Source organism: Heptranchias perlo, chromosome 10 (assembly GCF_035084215.1).
Source record: "Heptranchias perlo isolate sHepPer1 chromosome 10, sHepPer1.hap1, whole genome shotgun sequence".
Classification (NCBI taxonomy): Eukaryota; Metazoa; Chordata; class Chondrichthyes; order Hexanchiformes; family Hexanchidae; genus Heptranchias; species Heptranchias perlo.
In genome coordinates, this window is record NC_090334.1 from 30,028,071 (window position 1) to 30,052,888 (window position 24,818).

The 24,818-nt window shown below is 39.2% G+C and overlaps 1 protein-coding gene across 1 annotated transcript in view; it reads right to left on the minus strand.

The window, feature by feature from the left end:
* The window catches only part of LOC137326376 (RNA-binding protein Nova-1), a 221,810-nt gene that overhangs the window by 1,633 nt on the left and 195,359 nt on the right, over window positions 1–24,818 (minus strand). The window contains exon 5 of the mRNA XM_067991384.1: window positions 1–1,457. This exon is cut by the window's left edge and continues 1,633 nt beyond it. Within this exon, the coding sequence (XP_067847485.1) occupies window positions 450–1,457 (1,008 nt within the window). The 3' untranslated portion in view covers window positions 1–449. The remainder of the gene's footprint in view (window positions 1,458–24,818) is intronic.

Below are 24,818 nucleotides of genomic sequence, written 5' to 3' on the forward strand. Positions count from 1 at the left end.
GATCAGGACAGTGCTTTGGCCTCACTCCATTTTAGGTCACTGACCCCACCATACCCTAACCTAACAGTAGTACATGTAGCGTTATCTGCTTTTAGTTTGAACTAATATTGAAAACTACACGTGTATCGCTATCTACATTCAGTCATTAACTATAATAATGCTGGTACAATGGCAGGCTAAGATCTCCTGACACTAGAAACACCTTTGACAAATATACACAAGCAAAGTATAGAGAACTAAAACAGATTGAGAAAAATTACTTTCTATGAAACATCTGGTAAAACATATACTATTTACATATACACATCTTCAACATAGTCGCATTCTTTTGCATATAATATATTAATACAGAAAAAACTTCACTTTTGCAAAGTACAGTACATCCTTTCTTGTTGAAAAGGGGGTAGAGGAAGGGGGGGTTAAAGAGAATTTTGTAATGGGCTTGGAAATCACCCGACTTTCTGTGGGTTGGCTGCCCGAACACCTTGCTCATAAGTGATCCGCTGTGTGATTAAATACTGGGCAGCCTGGGTCGCAGCTGGCGTTCCTGTAATGGTCACCTTCCGATTCCTTGTGCCAGGCACAAACTCCCCCTTTTTGGAGATCTGTATCCTTGCACCAGTCAACTCCTGATATTCCACTAATGTTTTCCCGCCTTTCCCCAATATTGCACCAACTAGGTTTTCTGGGACCGCTATTTCGACCACGTCCTTTGATCCGTCTGTAGATTTTTCTGAGCCAAGGATGGCACTGGCAGCCAGTGGTGAGGCAGCACCGAAATAGCCGTTTGTGGCAGCAGTAGCAGCAGCAAGGCTACCCAGGGCAAATGTCCCCGCTGTTCCACCAACAGGGCTGCCACCGCCTGAGGCTTCACTCGCATATGTAGCCAGTAGGTTTGCTGCGGCTGCGGCGGCGGGATTTGCACTGGCTGCGGCTGCAGCCAATGCACCCGTGGCTGCAGCTTGACTCAAGCCCAAACCCAGTGTGTTAAGGTTATATCCGTAGCTGGCTAAAGTGTTGAGTGCAGAGGTGATGGCTACCAGGTCATTTCCTGTGAAGCCGGATAAAACCGCTGGGAAGGCGGCGACTCCAGCGAGGTTAGCATGTCCTAACAGCCCCGCAGCAGCCGCAGCAGTTGGTAACACCTCAGCAGTGTTGGCATAAGGGGATCCAGTTGGGTTGGAGTTGGCCACCGGACCAGTGACATTGGCATAGCTGATATTAAGACAGCTGCCACTCTGTGGGTCCTCCTGGATTTTCTGGATGATAAGTTCGACGGCTTTGCGGTTTTGTTCAGGTTCCCCACTCACCGTCACCACTCTCTCTTGCAAGTTTATCCCGTCTGGCTTTTGAGAGAGTTGTACCCAAGCTCCTGACTGCTCCATGACAGCTTTCACTGTGGCACCTCCCTTCCCAATGATCAGACCTGCAGTGCTGTTAGGAACAATTATTTTTACCTGTAAATAAAACACAAGCATCAGTATAGTTGACAGTCACTGTTTTCAAAATCTCTAGGTGTATGTACTAATTGAGGTGAAAGATGACATATGTTGGTAAGTGATTTTTTCCCCCATTTTGCATCCAACTAGATCATGCATGACACAGGTGAGAGGAAATATAAGACTTACCCCTACTTTACCCTGCAAAGTACACCGTACTTTATTATTGAGATTTTCAGTTTCTACTCCACTTGCTTTACAGCCTCCCTGAACAGCCTTGCCAAATTAGTATCAAGTTATTATCAATTTTAAGGTATATTATACTGACTTATGCCCACTGGGAAGTGGATAGAAGCCATTTTTTAAAATTATGTAAGACCTTTAGCAATTATCAGAGTGAAGAAACTTTCATCTTGACTACCTGGACTTCATTTGAACTTAGGTCACAGAAGCAGTGTTCCAAGTAGCAAGACTGCAAGTGTATAAAAATTAAGAAACTTTTAGATTATCAGTATGGATAGGATTTGAACCCAAGTTCCAGAGGTAAGAGAAGCAGCAAAACCTTTTCTAACTGATCACTTTCCTTTTCTCTTTGGTTCAGTTTTTCCAATCTAAAATGTTTTCATCTCTGCAACTCTTTATCCTTCATATCTGTCTCTGTGCTTTTTGTTCCACTTCACTTCACCATCCTGTAAGTAAACTTTATCCTCAAACCCACTGCATCAACCATTCCATAAAATATTGATTATGAATGCATGTCTATTAAAAGCCAGATTGGAGTGATTTGAACTGTAAAAGCACAATACAATACAAGGTGTAGCTATGTGCAAATGTAGATCAACCCACAAGCAACAGAGTGGTCATAATTGTTGCAAATGTAATATCCCAATATGTACATTTTGTCTACATTACTGATAAAATTATTTCAAATGATCAAAAATTGTATTTAAAACACTTTTTACAATGCAATACAAATTTCCACTGAGAATGAAGCCTTTCTATAGGTAACAGAACACAAACATTGGGCTAATAAAGACAGAACATTTAATAATGGGCCAGTGGCAATATATGGACAACTGTCCATCCTCACTACATTGTACTCATCCATGCAAGCTACTTGGACAGGGTTTATTATAAACCATTTTTGACAGACTGAGTTCATGGAGTCAAATGTGAAATAGTGAAGGCAATTTTCATCTGCTTGTCGCTCCAGTCATGCTGAAAAATGGGGAGGTAGGCAGTTAAAAACAAACTACCACCCAGTAGACGCTTGAGGTCCACCTGACTCGATTCTTGAGCGGGCTTCGAAATGGGCATCCAATGCTCCCATCCAAAACTGATGGGAGCCTTATTACAACACAGTCCCCACTGCTTATAGTGGGCTCGTTTGTGCAAACGTGATTTGCCTGCTATACGCGATGGCCGGTATAACGCCTGATGATAGATTATTTTCTCTCTCTCTCCCTTTTTAATAAGCCACCCGCAGCTCCCCGATTTCCAGCCTCTTCAATGGAAGCGGGAAAGATGTTGGTGAAAAGCTTTCATGTCTGTGACTGGATATGTCCATATAAAAAAATAAAAAATGTGCAAAAGTCAACTTTGCAAGAAGAACAAACTGTAACAGATTTGGTTCACATGTTCTTTTCACATCTGTTACAGTTTGTTCTTCTTGCAAAGTTGACATTTCCACATTTTTTATCTGGACATTGCCTCCAGCCTTAATTCCACATACTAAAATAATTTTATTAGGAGCTCTTGTCATTTCTGTTATCTTAAATTGCACCTGTTCTAATATGGCTCCAGCAGCTAATATTTAAAAATTTACAATTCATAATATAGGGAATGAATATTCTAAAGCTTTAACACTGATTTCCTATTAATGAAGACAATTTATATTAAGAAACAATTATCTGGATGCTGCAGTGAATCTTTTATGGTGAAATGCAGATCTTCATATTAACACAACTGTATTCAAACTTATTTGCCAGCTACTAAGATTATAAAAGCTTCATTGGTTGGTTTTCAGTTACCACTCAGTTCGTCTGTTCTCACCATGCTGGTATCTTAAATGCAATCAAATCTATAAAATGCAGCTTTGAGCTTGTTGGCTGTAAATTCTGATGACAACAACACTATAAATGATAAAACAAACCTAATAAAAACAGCTTTTAAGCATCTGTTATCAATTTTCTCAATTTAATTTGTTTAGGCAAGATAAACTGATAAAATGGACTGCTGTAGAAGGATGTTACTGGAAAGTGATCAAGATCTATGCTCTGATTTTCAGAAACAATTTTAGTGCAGCAGTGTAACTGATAAGTATCATACTAGCCTGAAAATATCTTTAAAACAAGTAGATGTTGATATTCTTACAAAATACCAAAACATAAATGCCTCTCTAGCACTTCCCACATGGAGATACAGGGGGTAATTTTCAATTTGGTCGCCTGGGCACTAGCCTGACAGAGCTGTTCACCCACCCTTTAGAACCTAGCTGACTTTCATTCTTGATTTACCACCTAAGGCGGCAAAGTTGAAAATGACCTCCCCTCCCCCTGACCATGACTACTGGTAAATCAATTTTAACTATTTAAAGAGGTCCTGAATTTGGGTCAATTTCTGTCTTAAAGCTTGAATATTTTATATTGCTTGACTAAAGCATTTACAATTAAATAGAAATATTTAGTTTTAAAATGACACTCATATTCTCTGATGAAACAAATACAAGTGCACATTCAAGTATTATCAACCCTGCACTAATCGCAATTATGCATCAGTGCTGAATTATGGAGACCTCAAGGAGGTCCAGTGTCCTGGCGAATCGAATAACCAGGGCGGTGGATAGTGTTTTAAACAAATAAGGGGGGGGGGGGCCGTGAGGTAATTTTCAACTTTGCCACCTTAGGTGGGAAATTTATAAGTCTAAAGAGAAAGGTCAAGGCTGTACAGCAGAGTAGCGATTTGGGTAAAAACAAGCAGAGTGTGTCAGGAAGGGGCACAGAATTTAACAAAGGTAATAGGGCATTAGCGACTAAGGTCACATCAGGGAAAAATAGTAAAAAGTTCAAATTTAAGGCGCCATATCTGAATGAACGAAGCATTTGTAACAAGATAGATGAATTAACGGCACAAATAGAGATAAATGAGTTTGATCTAGTAGCCGTTACTCAGACATGGTTGTAGGGTGATTATTCCAGGGTACTTGACTTTAAGAAAAGATAGGCAACATGGAAAAGGAGTTGGGGCGGGGGGGGGGGGGGGGAGTAGCCCTGACAATAAAGGATGAGATAAAGACAGTAATGAGAAAAGATCTTAGCTCAGAAAATCAGGATGTAGAATCAGTATGGGTGGAACTAAGAAATAACAAGGAGCAGAAAACACCGGTGGGAGTAGTTTATCGGCCCCCTAACGGTAGATATAGTGTTGGACAGAGTATAAATCAGGAAATTAGAGAAGCATGTAACAAGGGTAATGCAATAATCATGGGGGAGTTTAATCTTCATATAGGCTGGGCAAACCAAATTGGCAAAAGCAGTTTAGAGGACAAGTTCACGGAATGCATTCGAGACAGTTTTCTAGAATAATATGTTGAGGAACCAACTCGTGAACAGGCTATTTTAGATCTAGTATTATATAATGAGACAGGGTTAATTAGTAATCTTATCGATAAGGATCCTCTGGGGTAGAGTGTTTATAATATGATAGAATTTCATATTGAGTTTGAGAGTGATGTAGTTAAGTCCGAAACTAGGGTCTTAAATTTAAACAAAGCCAATTACGTAGGTATGAGGGGCGAGTTGGCTAAGGTAGATTGGGAAATTAGATTAAAAGATATGATGGTAGATAAGCAATGGTGAACATTTAAAGAAATAATTCATAATTCTCAATGAATATACATTCTCTTGAGAAATAAAAACTCCACAGGAAAAATGATCCAATCGTGGCTAACTAGAGAAGTTAAGGATAGTGAGATTAAAAGAGGAGGCTTACAATGTCGGCAAAAAGAATAGTAAGTCTGAAGATTGGGAGGGTTTTAGAAATCAGCAAAGAATGACCAAGAAATTGATAGAGGGAGAAAATAGAATATGAGAGTAAACTAGTTCAAAATATAAAAACAGATTGTAAGAGTTTCTACAAGTATGTAAAAAGGAAGAGATTAGCAAAAGTAAAATGTGGGTCCCTTCGAGGCAGAGACAGGAGAAATTATAATGGGGAATACAGAAATGGCAGAGACGTTAAACAAATATTTTGTGTCTTCTACTGTGAAGACAGACACAAAAAACATACCAGAAATAGTGGGGAACCAAGGGTCTAATGAGAGTGAGGAACTTAAAGTAATTAAAATTAGTAAAGAGAAAGTACTGGAGAAATTAATGGGACTAAAAGCCGACAAATCCCCTGGACCTGATGGTCTACATCCTAGGGTTTTGAAGGGGGTGGATGCATTGGTTTTGATCTTCCAGAATTCCCTAGATTCTAGAACAGTCCCCATGGATTGGAAGGTAGTGAATGTAACCCTCTATTCAAGAAAGGAGGTAGAAGAAAACAGGGAACCATAGGCCAGTTAGCCTGACATCAGTAGTAGGAAAAATGCTAGAATCTATTATTAAGGACGTAGCAACAGGGCACTTAGAAAATCATAACATGATTAGGCAGTCAACACAGTTTTCTGAAAGGGAAATCGTGTTTGACAAATCTAAGAGTTTTTTGAGAGTGTAACTAGCAGGGTAGATAAGGGGGAACCAGTGGATGTAGTGTATTTGGATTTTCAAAAGGCATTTGATAAGGTGCCACACAAGAGGTTGTTACACATGATTAGGGCTCATGGGATTGGGAGTAATATATTTGCATGGATTGAGGATTGGCTAATGGACAGAAAACAGAGAGTAGGAATAAATGCGTCATTTTCGGGTAGGCAGGTTGTAACTAGTGGGGTGCCGCAAGGATCAGTGCTTGGGCCTCAGCTGTTTACAATATATATCAATACACTTGGTCCCCTCATCTAAGTCAATGTATCCAAGTTTTCTGACGATACAAAGCTAGGTGGGAAAGTAAGCTGTGAGGAGGACGCAAAGAGGCTGCAAAGGGATATAGACAGGTTAAGTGAGTGGGCGAGAAGGTGGCAGATGGAATATAATGTGGGGAAATGTGAAATTATCCACTTTAGTAGGAAGAATAGAAAAGTGGAATATTTTTTAAAAGGTGAGAGACTAAGAAATGTTGGGTTCAGAGGGATTTGGGTGTCCCTGTACACGAATCACAGAAAGTTAATATGCAGGTACGGCAAGCAATTAGGAAGGCAAATGGTACGTTAGCTGTTATTGCAAGGGGGTTTGAGTATAAGCATAAGGAGGTCTTGCTGCAATTATATAGGGCAATGATGAGACCACACCTGGAGTACTGTGTACAGTTTTGGTCTCCTTATCTAAGGAAGGATATATTTGCCTTGGAGGGAATGCAATGAAGGTTCACTAGATTGATCCCTGGGATGAGAGGGTTGTCCTATGAGGAGTGATTGAGTAGAATGGGCCTATATTCTCTGGAGTTTAGAAGAATGAAAGGTGATCTAATTGAAACATATAAGATTCTTAGAGGGCTTGACAGGGTAGATGCTGAGAGGCTGTTTCCCCTGGCTGGAGAGTCCAGAACTAGGGGGTCATAGTCTCAAGATAAGGGGACAGACATTTAGGACCGAGATGAGGACGAATTTCTTCACTCAGAGGATTGTGAATCTTTGGAATTCTCTACCCCAGAGGGCTGTGGATGCTCAGTCGTTGAGAATATTCAAGTCTGAGATGGATAGATTATTGGACACGAAGGGAATTAAGGGACATGGGGATAGGACAGGAAAGCGGAGTTGAGTTAGAAGATCAGCCATGATATTATTGAATGGAGGAGCAGGCTTGAGGGGCCATATGGCCTACTCCTGCTCCTATTTCTTATGTTCTTATGTCAAAAATTAACTATTCTAAGCAAAGAGGATCATCACCTGCTTAATGATCTAGAAACATACTATACATTGGATACAGATGTCAAAATGTAAAATCTTAAAAGAAAGCTATATGCCAGAATATATTTCATGCATATATTCTGTTTAACACAATTTCTGCTTTCAATGATAATTTTTAACAATCAAACGCTTTCAAACTAGAACTAATTGCTGTAAAGTAACTAGCTGTTTTATAGTTTCAATGCAAAGTGAATGAAATGCATTGAACATTGTTTAAGCACAACTGGCTGCAAACTGTATAATGTTTCTCACTGTTCAAAGCTGTCATAGCGTTAGGCAAGCCACTTTCAAACAATTTATCTGTAATCTTTCTTTGCAGCACACGGTCATTGGTTGTGAAGGGCATTCACTATTGCTGCTTTTAATTCGTTCTTAAGCCATTGGTTCCCAACATGCAAGCCTCGCACAGCCGGTGGCAACTGCAAGCTAAATTCATTGAATTAATTGAAAGCTTGTGATTTTCAAATAAAACTGTTGGACTATAACCTGGTGTTGTAAGATTCCTTACATTTGTACACCCCAGTCCATCACCGGCATCTCCACATCATTTTTTAAGACTGGCATCCAAGACACATATTTTACCGGGTCTTCCCGACTGCCATTGGATTTCTTGGGCCCAGTAAGTGGCAGCTCATTTCCTGTGTTGAGGTGATCATGCAATGTTGTGATGTCAGTACTTTATATAAAGTGCACTGGACAAATCATCACAGCCAACTTTCCCATGTGCAATCTAATGGCCCAGAATTTGCTGGAGTGGGGCATCTCACGGTGAGTGGCGTGAGTTGTTTTTTTTCTTAGCCTTCAGCTCCAATTAATTTTGTGCTGCAAATTGCTGGAAGTGCGAATTGATAACGGCACGGCATGGCCAAAGAGGCATCTGGGACCTTGGTGAACGACAGGACAAATAGTCTATCTCCTTAATCAATAAAATTTAAGGATTTATATGGTTGGCAAAGGTCTGAAGTGGCAGTGTGAACATCTGATTATTTAAACAAAGTACATGAAGGAAATTGTGTAGTTCTAAGTTTTTCTGCCTATGGAACATGACTTTCCAATCTGTGCTCTGTTTCCTTTCAGTTCTATCATTTAGTTGTATTCCGAATGTATTTTTTTTCTCTCTGAGAAGGATTTACTTCATTTTGTAATTTTTCCAGTTTAACTTGCATCCTGGTTTCGTGCTTTATGTGGTATGTGCAGAACAATTTTATCATTAATTGCTAACTGGTTTCAAAGTGGAAGGCCATTGGAAACATAAATTGCCCCATTAACAGGGTCCTTACGCCATGAAATAGCAGCCCTAACTTCCTGTGGCGAGTTTAATTTGTTTTTACAGTGCAAATGCAGCAATTTCTTGACACTCGTGGGGAGGTTGATGGTGACCTCCTGTTTTTGCAAAGCTAACAGTGGTGCGGCCCAAATTATCCAGCAATTTGTGCCGATTCACAGCTCATGGCGTATCTCTTCCTTGCCACAAATTGATTTTTTTTAACACATTAATAACAGTCTGCACTGTGAACTCGCCGTTATTTTTGCAGCAAATTCTGGGCCAATGTGATTCACTTTTCAGCTGGTTCACACAGATACTGGCTGTACCAATCAAATTTAAGTGCAGGAGAGCAATGCTTTTAAAGTCTCTATCTCAAGACCTGGTCTGCAATATAAAAGCAGCTTATGCTGTGCTGGTGCAGTATACGTCTACAATGGTGTACTTCTACATTATTAGTGTCACCAATGGGAGTGTGGCACTCCTGCCTTTTGTAGCACTCTGTAATGTAAATGACCCAACTTTTGTTTATCTGATGTCAAGGTACACTCAGATTTTATGGGTCTAGTGATCTGACGTGGGATTGTGGCCCCTGAGTCTAGGCCACTAAACATGCTGGGCCAGTTCTGGGTGCCCCGTGACACAAGCATGCAAGTGCACAAGACAGGCACTGCCTCAATTTCTTGGTCTGCTGAAAGTGTCAGGGCTACAAAAAGAACATAAAGAATACACGTTACAGTAAGTCCTTTTCAACTAAAATCTGCAGTATCTGCAAGAACTGGTACTAGTTTAAAAGTATTTCTTTTGAGATTGTGAATCTGTTTTATTTTTCAATAACAAATATATGATATGCTGCTGCACTGCTTTAAAATTGGTTCCCAGGCCCACACTGCCTTGAACTTGAATGACTAGCATCCAGGTGTGACCCTCTGTGCATGGGCATAACAGTTGGGCTTCCATATTTTCCAATGGGTCTATGGAGATTAGTTATCTGATGTGAAATACAAATGGGAGAGTGCAATGCACAGAAGTCACTTTCAGTGCTGCAACAGAAAATAATAACTGAATGAATTGCTAATTGCCTATACACTGTATAATCGTTGGTGGGATTCCTAAGGGTGCATTTACATTGCAGCAATTAGTCTGATATGGACAGAACCCTGTTTACATTATTTGGTCCTGCGTGACTGTAACTTTAACTGTCCTAATTAGGACCTCCTGAGCACTATGTAGATTAATTTTGACACCGCACTGGATTTACATTCATGCTTCACTTCAGAGTCAGGTTGAGCCCTGATCTGGATTTACACTGTGCCAGTTTAGCATTGGTGGAAAGCCAAAATCGCTTCCCAAACCACAACAAACATTTTGTGTAAATATATCCAACTACTGTAATAAATGAACAACGTTTAGGTTACATTCAATAGTCCTGAAGTCTTTATATGAGCACACAAGGGCTCCCTTAGTATTACTGATTTAGAAAGAGAACTGGGGGAACGGGACTAACTGGACTGCTCTTACAAACAGCTGGCATGGGCTCGATAGGTCGAATGGCCTCCTCCTGTGCTGTACCCATTCTATGATTCTAACTGTGTAGTGTAGAAGTAACTACATCACAAAAAAGTGATGTCCTTTTCTCAGTTATGTAATGGTGAAATCTCCTGGTAGTTTAATCAGAAGGGGGTTGAATATCCTCCTTTTAAGTTTCATGACCATTCTACCAACAGTCAGTGCACAGTACAGAACATATTACTAATGTACTTAAGTCAGAAACTAGAGTCTAAAACTTAAATAAAGCCAATTACATAGCTTTGAGGGGCGAGTTGGCTAAAGTAGATTGGGAAACCAAATGGCAATGGCAAACATTTAAAGAAATATTTCAATATTCTCAAAAAATATACATTCCATTGAGAAATAAAAACTCCACAGGAAAAGTGATCCACCCGTGGCTAACTAAAGAAGTTAAGGATAGTATTAGATTAAAAGACGAGGCCTATAATGTTGCCAAGAAGAGTAGTAAGCCTGAGGATTGGGAGAGCTTTAGAAACCAGCAAAGGATGACCTAAAATTAATAAAAAGGGAGAAACTAGAATATGAAAGTAAACTAGCAAGAAATATAAAAACGGATTGTAAGAGCTTTTACAAGTATGTAAAAAGGAAGAGAGTAGCAAAAATAAAAGTTGGGCTCTTGGAGGTTGAGACAGGAGAAATTATAATGGGGAATAAGGAAATGGCAGATGCATTAAACAAATATTTTGTATTTATCTTCACAGTAGAAGACACACAAAACATACCAGAAATAGTGGGGAACTAAGGGTCTAATGAGAGTGAGGAACTTAAAGTAAGTAATTAATATCAGTAGAGAAAAAGTATTTGAGAAACTAATGAGACTAAAAGCAGATAAATCCCCTGGACCTGATGGCCTACATCCATCTAAAGGAGGTGGCTGCAGAGATGGTGGATGCATTGGTTATGATCTTCCAAAATTCCCTAGATTCTAGAATAGTCCCAGTGGATGGGAAGGTAGCAAATGTGACCCCGCTAATCAAGAAAGGAGGGAGAGAGAAAACAGGGAACTACAGGCCAGTTAGCCTGACATCAGTCGTCAGGAAAATGATGGAATCCATTATTAAGGAAGTGGAAACAGGGCACTTAGAAAATCATAATACGATTAGGCAAAGTCAACATGATGGAATCCATTATTAAGGAAGTGGAAACAGGGCACTTAGAAAATCATAATACGATTAGGCAAAGTCAACATGATTTTATGAAAGGGAAATCATGCCTGATAAACCTATTAGAGTTTTTTGAGGCTGTAACTAGCAGGGTAGATAAAGGGGAGTCAGTGGATGTTGTATATTTGGATTTTCAAAAGGCATTCGATAAGGTGCCACATAAAAGGTTGTTACACAAGCTAAGGGCTCATGGGGTTGGGGGTGACATATTCATATGGATAGAGGATTGGTTAACAGACAGAAAAGAGAGTAGGGATAAATGGGTCATTTTCAGGCTGTCAGGCTGTAACTAGTGGGGTGCCGCAAGGATCAGTGCTTGGGCTTCAGCTATTTACAATCTAAATTAATGATTTGGATGAAGGGACCGAGTGTAATGTATCCAAGTTTGCTGACAATACAAAGCTAGGTGGGAAAGTAAGCAGTGAGGACACAGAGTCTGCAAAGGGATATAAACAGGTTAAGTAAGTGGGCAAGAAGGTGGCAGATAGAGTATAATGTGGGGAAATGTGAGGTTATTCACTTTGGTAGGAAGAATAGCAAAACATGATATTTTTTAAATTATGAGAAACTATTAAATGTTGGTGTTCAGAGAGACTTGAGTGTCCTCGTACAAGAAACACAAAAAGTGAGCATGCAGGTACAGCAAGCAATTAGAATGTTGGCCTTTCTTGCAAGAGGGTTGGAGTACAAAAGTAAGGAAGTCTTACTACGGTTGTACAGGGCTTTGGTGAGACCTTACCTCGAGTACTGTGTACAGTTTTGGTCTCCTTATATAAGGAAGGATATACTTGCCTCTGAGGCGGTGCAGCGAAGGTTCACTAGATTAATTTCTAGGATGAAAGGGTCGTTCTATGAGGAGAGGTTGAGCAGAATGAGCCTATGCTCTCTAGAGTTTAGAAGAATGAGAGGTGATCTAACTGAAACATGTAAGATTATGAGAGGGCTTGACAGAGTAGATGTTGAGAAGCTGTTTCTCCTGGCTGGAGAATCTAGAACCAGGGGGCATAGTCGCAGGATAAGGGGTCAGCCATTTAAGAGTGAGATGAGGTGGAATTTCTTCACTCAGAGGATTGTGAATCTTTGGAATTCTCTAACCCAGAGGGATGTGGATGCTGAGTCGTTGAATATATTCAAGGCTGAGATAGACAGATTTCTGGACTCTAGGGAAATCAAGGGATATGAGGATTGGGCAGGAAAGTGGAGTTAGGTCGAAGATCAGCCATGATCTGATTGATTGGCAGAGCAGGCTCAAAGGGCCATGTGGCCTACTCCTCCTCCTATTTCTTATGTTCTTATATCCATTAGCAGTCAAAGGTAGAATAGTGTACTTAAATTACACAACTACATTCTGTGAAGTGCCATTTCTGGGAGCGAGTTAAAATTCCGTAAGCCCAACCTCTGTGTTCAGATGTTGCTTTAAACCTCTTGTGGTTTCACTTATCACATCTCAATCAGATTACCGCTTTGTAACTCCCAGATATTATTTTGTATGTAAATAATTCATGTGGATATTAGCCATAGTTATGTATTTGTCTCAACATTTCTTAACATCTAGAAGCCTCCCACAGCTCTACTTACTATTACTCAAATTACTATTTAGCACTACTACAGTATATTACATTATTAACAATTCCTTTAGGATGACTGCACAATGTAATAGTACCCAGGTATCCCACGTAAACACAGTGACTTTTTTGATGAGTGCAAGATAGTATAGAGTAGTGCAATCTTAAGGGATGTTTATCTCTGGGTTGGTGTACTCCAAATTTAGATATACATTTTTTTTGATTCTAGTCAGGATGTTGACTTGAGAAGCTAAAATCAATTAAATAAATAAACTACCCAAACAAGTTAAATTTACTTGCTGTAATCAAAAGTCATCACAAATGCATGTTATGTTTAAACTAAAATATGTAGCAACAAATCTTAAGATATTTTGCTCAGGTTTAGTGAATTCCATTCTTATCAGTTTTTAGTCAGGAAACAAAAACACATGAGGTAAAGAAAGAAAACAAATCAGAATACTCAAAAAATAAAAAATATTCCTGCAGTAAATCAATTTAACTAGGTGCTGTTCTTCAACACTTTTTTTTGGCAGAAATTTGGTCAGTAGTTTTCAGCATACCATTTCATGGTTTGTGTATTGTACTTTACATTTTCTTAAACTAGTACATGGCTTATTCACTTTATAGACTGTACACATTATAATAAAACATCCTGAGGACTTCACTTTTTCCAAAATATTTATTGGAAGTTTGAAAGCTTTTTAACAGAGCTCAAATCAGCTACATTTTGGATGGAGAATGTGAATAATTCTACTGTGTATTCTGCCATCTTTTATAAATTGTTTTTAAAGAAGTTTTAAGTGATCATGAAAAATAATATTTTATAATAACATTTTGGGACACAGTATATGAGTAAATTGAGACATACATATGATAAGTGTAGTATGCTTGGGAGGAACTTTGGACCGATGGTTCCCAAAACTCTCCACCACTGGGGTTTTTCTCATGGAATTTCTGGGTCTGTTATAGACTAATTGATGTTGATTGATTGGTATGATTAGTCAGTAACTCCATTATCATTGTATCATGCGACTATCAGAACAGTCGAAGGCGAACTAGACAGACCTTGGTCGTTTTTTGTCTAGCTGTTCCTATGTCAACTGTACTGTCTAATACAAATCTGAGACTATTTTTAAGGTAAATAAATTCTTTGGTTCACTAAAATGTACTGCAACCCCTCTGCCAGATACAGACAGCAACATTTTCAACAGTTTAATGAGGTGGTGTTATTATTTGTTTACAATTGACTACTATGATCTGTGAAAAATTGGGTATTGCTCTCCCATCTATTACTACATGTTTTTGTTTACTTTAGGTGGATACAGGGCTTAATGTTGGTTAAATATCAAAATCAGTTTGTATGCATTTGAGCTTTGGGATATTTCCACTGTTTACTAGGCTAAAAAATATTAATTACATTTATAAATGAGAACAACTCATTTTAGTGGATGAGTTAAGCCCTACATTAGTCAGACATTTTAAACGCAGTTTGGTCTCACTACAAAAAGGTACCACTGTCACTTGCTTAAATCACTGAAGGTTATTGCAGTTTGATGTTGCGAGTTGTTACATTAAGCATTCTATTGCACAATAAGAAAGCTGAAAAATTTAGTGACTTCAAGCAAACAAATTTTGTCCTGTTATTTGGCACGTTGTTATCTTGAAGATAGGCTTGAAATTGTGACAGGGCAGGTGACATACAATCTAAATCCTGCTACACAATCCGGTAAGCAGCATGATGTGCCCGATGACAACCATTATTCTCAGGTTACAGTGCCAACAAAGGTAGTTTTGACAAGTTGGTTTTGATTGTTTCTGCATGAAATTTGATTTCAGTTTAAAAAAAAATTCAGAAAAGCTTTATGAACACTTTAGGCTTTCAATCTAAACTGGATGGCTCAATTGGATTCAGTTAATTCCTCTTCTGTTCACTTCTATATTGCAACCCTTAGTTTAGTTTTTCCAATTTAACTGTAAGTGAATTCCATATAAAGGAGTTTCATTTATATCACTTGTCAGGTGGATAATACAAATAGTCAGAACATAACTTTTTTTTTTGGAGAAGTAGGTATAGCAATGCAGATATATTAGATAAAAATGATTTGTATCAGTTAAAGACCATGTTTGAACACTAATTTACTATTTGGGGAGCAGTTGCTGAAGTGAGTTAAGCACAGCACATCTGCTCGCTCTTTAAGTATCTATTAGCTACAAGTGGAAGTTGTATTTGCCTTGCAAATTAAGGCAATGTTTTGCTTCTTAATTTGGCCACTGGTAATTTTGTCTGAGTGAAATTGGGGATGGGAAGAGGAATGAAAGAGAGGTACACACAATAAATTTGTTTGTACATACAAACCAAATATAAATACAATTGAATTGCAGATGTGAAATGTTACATTCAAACTTTGCCCATACTATAGGGTGTTCCTAATATACGTCACAGGTCATGTGACATGCCATGTTTGAGTACAAGCCTGTTGGAGTAGAGAGTGTTTTATTGTTGCTATCCAAATGTTGCTCAGTCAAAACAAATGACCTCTAATTGAACCAACTTTAGAAAGGTCACAGTCTACCAACTCCATTAAAATAATTCTATTTCAGATGTAAAAAAACAGAATATGAGACAAATATTAAGTTGCTGAGGAGGACACACTTTTTTGGGCACATTCCTGTCAATTACCGCACGAAAGAAACCCGTTCGAGCTGCTTCGTTTGCTGGGGAAATAGAACACACATTCGATTGTGTGTTTGGATTAACTTTGGGTAAAAAGTATGCAATTTATGACAGAAATTTGTTTTCATCAGACTAAGTATCTGCTTTTTACACTGTGTGATCATGTTTGAAGAGATTCGGTTGTTTTTGTGTGTGATGTCATTCCCTCCCCCGAATCTTTGTATTAACCTCCATAGATTGTGCACTACACTCACTCTACCTTGTGTGCAGTCAAAATATTAAGTCCAACAATCAGCGAAGACCTAAAACAACACTTGCAAAACCAGTTGTCCTGTTTATGTTCTTGTCCATAACAATTACATGGCAGAATCCAGAATAAAATGAGATATTTCTTCCAAGTCTTTGTTTTATTAAAAAATATATTAAAAGGATTTGATTGGCAGTTCTTTGAGCTGAAACTTAAGTACATTGAGACAAAAATATGCTTATGTAGTTGTTACATTCCAGCATTGTATTGTGCTTTTTATGGGCCAGATGCAAATCAATGAAATCTTTTTTTATGGGTTTATTCACCTGACAGCATGGACCTTGTCGAATGGAGATGTGCTAACATTGGTGGAGGTGAAGATGGGGAAAATAGCAGTAAATGCTGGAAAAATCGGAAATAAAAAGAAAATGCGTGAGATTCACAGCAAATCCAAAGCAAAATACTGTGGATGTTGGAAATCTGAAATAAAAACAGAAAATGCTGGAAATACTCAGCAAGTTAAGCAGCATCTGTGGAGAAAGAAACAGAGTTAACGTTTCAGGTCGATGACCCTAGGTCAGAACTGGAAGAAGCTGAAGATTAGAGGGAGGAAGGGGAGGGGAGGAAAGAACAAAAGGGAAGGTCTCTGATAGGGTAGAGAGCAGGAGTGATTGTGACAAAAGGGATGATGGTGCAAGGCAAGGAGGGTGGTAACAGGACAAGTAAAGAAACAAAAGACAGGTCTAGAGGAGCATCAACATCAGAACCATTAGCAACACTTGCTGCCCGAAAAAATGGGAGCAGTGGTTATGATCTGAAGTTATTGAAATCAATGTTGAGTCTGGAAGGTTGTAACATGCCTAATCGAAATATGAGGTGCTGTTCCTCGAGCTTCCATTGAGTTTCATTGGAACAGTATAAGAGGCCGAGGACAGAGAGGTCAGAGTGGGAGTGGGACGGAGAATTAAAATGGCAAGCGACCGGCAGATCATGGTCACACTTGCGGACTGAGCAGAGGCGCTCAGCAAAGCGATCACCCAGTCTGTGTTTGGTCTCCTTAATGAAGAGGAGACTGCATTGTGAGCAGCGAATACAGTATATTAAATTGAAAGAACTACAAGTAAACCACTGTTTCACCTGGAAGGTTCTGGGAGGGAGAAGGAGTGAGGGTAAAAGTGCGGGAAATAGGACGGACACGGTCGAGGACCCTGTCAACTACAGTGGAGGGGAATCCTCGTTTGAGGAAAAAGGAAGACATACCGGAAGCACTGGAGTGGAAGGTGGCATCATCAGAACAGATGAGGCGGAGAAACTGGGAGAAGGGAATAGAGTCCTTACAGGATACACAGCAAGTCTGTCAACATTTGTGCAGAGGAAAGACAGGTTAACATTTTGGCCAGAGACCCCCTCCCTCATCATAACTGGAAGAAAGGTCTACACCCAAATTATTAACATCTTTACACACAGATGCTAGCAGACACGCCATGCGCTTCCAGCATTTATTTGGGGATCAGGAGGGATAAATGTAGGGGGAATGGTGCAGCTGTTCTTTATAAGTGTGTTTATCATTTTGATACGGCCACGGAGGACATCTTTGCCCAGACTGCAAATGCTGGAAATCTAAAATAAAAGAAGAGGGAAAATCGTTGAAAAGCAAAATTGGAATATTCGTCCTCTGCTGCTAATAAAGTTCTTTTGGCTTTTTAAAATTATTATTTTAAGAAAATTCTATGTGGATCTTCTCTTTAAAAAAATACTTGGTAGGAGAGATCCACCATCTCCGAAGTCAAAATTACTTGTAATATATTTCATTTTTTGCATTATATTAAAATAATAAAATATTTTCAGCGTCATTCTATAGTTGTCCTGCTGGGAATCGGGGCGTCCGATTAATGAGCAAATGTGTTGGATACTGATATTTTTTAATTACTAAAAGCAAGTAAACATGCCAATATTTGTAAGTGCTGTCAGTGCTGGAGTAAAAGTTAAAGGCAGAATGATCTCGCAAATAACCTTATAGTTATCGTTCACAGGGTCTGCATCACACTATCCTTCCTTGACCACGCATATCAGCATAAAACAAAAATGCAGCAAACATGAAACGATACAGTTCAGAGCTAAAACGTATCTTCAAAGGGAGGGGGAAAAGCATGATTTAAGCTCTCAGGTGGATTGGTAGATTCATCACCAGTATGAAGAAAAACAAACAGCCCCATTACCTGAAGCCTCGTTGGAATGTTTATTTGTGCTCCACCCACTTAGCTTTTTATACCAGGGACACATAAATCAGATTTACTCCATTGCATGTTGCCCAGTCGGTGCAGGCGTGAAAGAAAAATACTGCACAGTACCGACAACCGACAGACAGAAACCATGCTTGTAATCCAACATGGCCCCCGGAAGTTACTGAGTGACATTAGTAGAAACACTCTCTATAAAACTTCCAGAATATTGCCTCCAGCAGGGCATAATCCTACTGTTTTGATTCCCCTTAACAAAAATTTCCCCAATTAAAACAATTGACAGCGATCTATATTTTGTTTACATTAACTACATTGCTAATTATATTATAGTTGTTTCTAACCACTGTATACTTTGCAGTGCCAGACAAAAAACAGGTAAAATAGGCAGGACTTCAAGCTGCTAGAATTGGACATTTAGACAGAATTTTCTTTCATCTAAGACATCAGGATTGATCACACAACTTCATTATGATTGTTTGACATATGAAGTTCGATCTAAGTATTTTAATTAGCCTGTCTCCCTGTAACTATTTCCAATAGCAACCATCACCATGAATACCAGACAAGAGGCTCAACCTCCAACCTATGACTCTCTGTACTGGCTTCCTACCCACAGCCTCCATGATAGTAACTCTCTCAATCGGCTACAAAGGTCAAGGTTAGCTACAGCAGGTTGTGTGTTCTGCTTTGCCTCAACACCATGCTTTTAATTCAGTAAAGTAGTATATACTCTATCAGGAGATATTTCAGTTTCCCACACCACTCATTCTTATAGCCTACAGTGCTTTCTAGTGGAGAATTGAACAATTAATGGCAAATTTAAAGTGACAAGAGTCTAATTAGAATTCCTATCATCAAGGACAGGCAAAAACAGATCTATCAGATTCCCCCCCTTCCTCCAAAGTTAAGATTAATTGATAAGATTGCAGGATAATATTTTCTCCCCTCCATCCTACTAAATTTTCAGAATAGATGAAGTGAATGGTAACTAGAGACTTTCAGTACAGGACCAATGGTTAATGCATCACATACAGCAGTCTACGCTATAATCAAATTATGATACATGCAGTTTTAGAAAAGCCACACATCAATTTTATTTATTGTCTAATTATTCAAGTTTAGTTAGGATTCAAAAAATATAATTTGGGTGTTTTGGGGTGAATATTGTTTTGGTCAAGATCAGGAGTATCAATGCTAGACAGTGGAACATTTTTAGTGTCAAATAACCCAGCATTAAGTATATGTGTTAGGTGCAGAGTAAAGCTCCCTCTACATTATTCCAATGTGCTTTAATCCCAACTGTAGAGGCTCAAAGAATTGGGGCATTTTCAGTGGAGGGAATATGATGGAGGTATTTAAAATGATGAAGGGGATAGATTCTGTTAGGGTGGCTAAGTTTTTTGAACTAGATAGGGAGGGGAGGACTGGGGGCATCAATAAAAAATATGGAGACTTAGGTTGGATGCCAAGTAGTACTTCTTTCCACAGAGTCATATGAATATACAAAATCGAGAGGCAGGAAAAGACCAGCTGGTCCACCGAGCCTGTCCCACAATGTCTGGAGCATCAAGATTAGGCACCCATATGCACCAGGACACATACCCACCTGCCCATCATCAGTCATACAATCGCCTGGGAGAGACAAAACAAGGCCAATCAGGAAAATCAACCTTTGGAATAAACTGCCAGAATGTGCAGTGAGTATGGATATGCTACAGGTCTTCAAAAGGGAGCTGGATACGTTCCTGTGAGTTTATAGAATTAATAGTTACAGCAGTCTTCTGGAGCTTGTTTGATTGCCTTCAGGGTTTGGAAGAAATTTCCTAGAGCTTGGGAAAGGATAGTACAATGCTGTTTCTGACACCAGGACACAGAAACATTGAAATGTAGGCATTTCTACAAGTCTGTCCTTGAAGTAAAATACCTTAAATTTACATTATGTTATAGCATATTATAATTGAACAGGGTGAAGGGAGGGAAAAATACTAGGCTCCATAATAGTGCTGTGAAGGAGAATACTGGAAACAGGTAAGCCAAATTAGTACGCTCGCTATAATCTTCTAGATGAGTGAGTTAATTGTTCGTGGAGATAAAAGGGCTAGTCACTTTATTTGAAGATACAAATAGAGTTTCTGTTCTATGTTTACTGCTGCATGGACATTATTATTCCCACTGTAATGAGGAAGCAATGTGCTTAATTGAGTGTATAATATGTGAAAGGATTTTTGCCCTGAGCTTGTTGATTGTAAATGGTGGATTAAAAAGGAGGATTTGGATGGTCATTTTCCCTCCTCACTATTTCTGGCCCCAAACCAATTATTATAAACCCCAGAGTGTACTTTTGTTCTAGAAGTGGATGTCTTTGCAAGTTAGTGTCTCATGAGAAGATGCGAACTAGCAATAAACAAGGGAGAAAGACTCTGCGACTGGCCCAACAATCTCCCCTTGGCTGTAAACAGGATTGTAGATTTGATTCAAAATTGCTGCTTTGCTTAAGATTTTACCATTTTATTACAAAGAGGTTTTATTTTAAAACACGGCAAGTGCAGTCTTTCAAAAGATTGTATGTTGCTTCTGGTGGCCTACCACTATAAAGATGTCTTTGAAAGAAACTACTTTGATTTGAAATAATGCTAACTTTATAGTTTGAGAAAGGAAGAGGAAAGGAAATGTATATGATGGATGATTGATTGTTACAGTCTTTGTATGCAGTGTAGGGAGGGATATAACCACATCAATTTATGAGCCCTGAATTAATGGCTGGAAATTGCTTTAAAAAAAAATGGTGAGCTCAACAGCGCTCACTGTTGTTAGTGGCCAAATGAAAGAGCAAATTCTGGCGTTCGCACATGTGCAGTCAAACGCAGAAATCCAGAATTTGCTCTTCCTGGTTCGCTGGCTATCTGACAGGTTCACATTAAAGAGATAGCACCGGCTGCAATCAACAGAATCAATGGACCAGCACCAACTTGCTCTTCTGCCCTGATGGAAACTAATATCACTGCAAAACATGTCCGCTTAAATATACCAGGTCTAAACTAAGTCTTAATGACCGCCAAATAACTAAAAATTAACTTTTAAAAATCTGGACTCTCATTAATCCTTATTTTAATAGTTTCTGGTCATTTTTTAAATCAAAATTTGAAAAAAACCTTTATTTGACTTTTTCCTTCTGTCTCCAATTTGATATTTCTTACCATCTCTCTTTTTCACTGTCTGTAACTGTTCTTACAAATTATTTTATTGTTGTTGTTTTCACTTCCTGGTTTTAACGTTGCAGCTTGTAATTCAAGGTTTTGACTCTTCGCGGCTTTTCAAGGTTGCTGCAATCTGATTGATCGAGGGGAGAGATCAATCCTCTCGCTTCTTCCACCGGTCCTAGCTTCACTGGAGTTAATGTTGGGCTCTTCCCAGCTTCCTATTAGAGGAAGATCCCGCAGTAAAGACCGCGGTAAGTTAGTGGCTGAGTATAAATCTATGGGGCGGGGAGCGCCGTTCGTACGGAGCAATTTACGGGCCAATAGGTCAAGAATTTAAATTAATCTGAGTGTTTAATTGTTTCAAACTTCTTTATTCACTTATAACTTTGTAATATACATCAGTAAAGACGTACAGGCAATCATATGTGCCAACATTACATGGCAAAAATATGCACACTCAAACTGTAAAAGAACTCCAGATCTGGATTGAAACTCTCTATGGTGCAGAAGACCTAAGCTTTTGGTAATAATTTTAAATTTTATTGCAAGAGTTATAAAATGTTTTCAAAAGCCAAACATGAGCATATCTTTACCTCACATTGACACTTCAAAGTAAATTTGCTGCATTTGAAAAATCATGTTTAAGTGCTGTTGTTTGACTGCATTTATCTGTACTACAGTTGCAATATTTTACCCATTAGAAAAACTGAAATTATACTTTAAATAATGAACAGTAAAAATATAGTATTTAACTTCTTATTTCTTGTATATATTAATTCATGCAGAAAGGTGAAAAATACCAAATTCAGTGAGTAGAATTATCAGTTACAAAGTATTAAGACAACAGTATTTAAGAGTAATAACCAGTAATGGAGGGGTTAGATAGCTTGGTTTGTACGAGTGGTATCCTAAGCTGAGTAATACTGAATGGTCTCAGTGCAAAATTTAATTATTTCATAAAGCAGTTCAACTCAGTTCAGTTTTAAGAATTACATATTAAACAACGGTAGTCCCTGATGTGCATAAATACCAATCGGCCATCAGAGTTTTGTTCATACTCAGCTTAGGATACCACTCGTACAAACCAAGTTACACAAAATGGGCGATATCTAACCCCTCTATTACTGGTTCACTGTGGTTGCAGTATATACTGTCTACAGGATGCATTGCAGCAACTCAATAAGCTCACTTTGACAGTGCCATTCAACCCTGTAACATCTACCACAGAGAAGGACAAGAGCTGAAATGTCACGGGAACAGTATCACTTCCAAGACACACACCATCCTGACTTGAATATATATCGCCTTCCTTCATTGTCGCTGGATGAGCAAACTGGAACTCCCTGTCCAACGCCATTCTGGAAGCACCATTACCACAGGAATCATAGAAAGGTTACAGCACGGAAGGAGGCTGTTCGGCCCATTAAGTCCGTCCCGGCTCTATGCAAGAGCAATCCAGCGAGACCCACTTCCCCACCCTATCCCCGTGGCCATGCAAATTTTTTCCTTTCAAGTACTTTTCTAGTTCCCTTTTGAAAGCCATGATTGAATCTGCCTCCTCCACCCCCTCGGGCAGTGCATTCCAGATCACAACCACTTGCTGTGTAAAAAAGTTTTTCCTCATATCACCTTTGGTTCTTGATTCTTCCGCCAATGGGAACAGTTTCTCTCTATCTATTCTGTCGAGACCCTTCATGGTTTTGAATACCTCTATCAAATCTCCTCACAACCTTCTCTTTTCCAAGGAGAACAACCCCAACTTCGCCCGTCTATCCACGTAACTAAAGTCCCTCATTCCTGGAATCATTTTAGTAACTCTCTTCTGCACCCTCTCTAAAGGCCTTCACATCTTTCCTAAAGTGCAGTGCCCAGAGCTGGACTCAATTCTCCAGCTGTGGCTGAACCAGTGTTTTATAAAAGGTTCATCATAACTTTCTTGCTTTTGTATTCTATGCCTCTATTTATAAAGCCCAGGATCCCGCATGCTTTTTTAACCGCTTTCTCAACCTGCCCTGTCACATTCCACGATTTGTGTACATATACCCCCAGATCTCTCTATTCCTTTACCCCTTTTAGAACTGTGCCCTTTAGTTTAAATTGCCTCTCCTCATTCTTCCTACCAAAATGTATTACCTCGCATGTTTCTGTGTTAAATTTCATCTACCATGTATCTGCCCATGCCACCAGCCTGTCTATGTCCTCTTGAAGTCTATCACTATCCTCCTTACTGTTCATTACACTTCCAAGATTTGTCTCATCTGCAAATTTGGAAATTGTGCCTTGTATACCCAAGTCCAAATCATTAATATATATCAAGAAAAGTAGTGGTCCGAGCACTGACCCCTGGGGAACACCACCGTACACATCCCTCCAGTCTGGAAAACAACCGTTCACCACAACACTCTGTTTCCTGTTACTTAGCCACTTCTATATCCATGCTGCTACTACCCCTTTTATTCCATGGACTTTAATCTTGATGATAAGCTTATTATGCAACACTTTGTCAAATGCCTTTTGAAAGTCTACATACACGGCATTAACTGCATTGCCCTCATCTACCCTATCTGTTACCTCATCAAAAAACTCTATCAAGTTAGTTAAACACAATTTTCCTTTAACACATCCGTGCTAGCTTTCCCTAATCAATCCACACTTGTCCAAGTGACTGCTAATTCTGTCCCAGATAATCGTTTCTACAAGTTTCCCCACTACCAAGGTTAAACTGACTGGCCTGTAATTGCTGAGTTTATCCTTACACCCTTTTTTGAACAAGGGTGTAACATTCGCAATTCTCCAGTCTTCTGGAACCACCTCCATATCTAAGGATGTTTGGAAAATTATGGTCAGTACCTCCGCAATTTTGACTCTTACTTCCCTCAGCAACGTAGGATGCATCCCATCCGGACCGGGTGACTTATCCATTTTAAGTACAGCTAGCCTTTCCAGTACCTCCTCTTTATCAATTTTTAACCCATCCAGTATCTCAACTACATCTTCCTTTATTGTGACTCTAGCAGCATCTTCTTCCTTGGTAAAGACAGATGCAAAGTAGTCATTTAGTACCTTGGCTATGCCCTCTGCCTCCATGAGTAGATCTCCTTTTTGGTCCCTACTCGGTCCCACCCCTCCTCTTACTACCCGTTTACTGTTTACATGCCTACAGAAGACTTTTGGATTCCCTTTTACGTTGGCCGCCAGTCTATTCTCATACTCTCTCTTTGTCCCTCTTACTTCCTTTTTCACTTCACCTCTGAACTTTCTATATTCTGCCTGGTTCTCACTTGTGTTATCAACCTGATGTCTGACATACGTCTGTTTTTCCTGCTTCATCTTACTCTCTATCTCTTTTGTCATCCTGGGAGCTCTGGCTTTAGTTGCCCTATCTTTCTCCCTCGTACCTAAAGTGTACCCGCACCATCTCTCCTTAAAGGCTGCCCATTG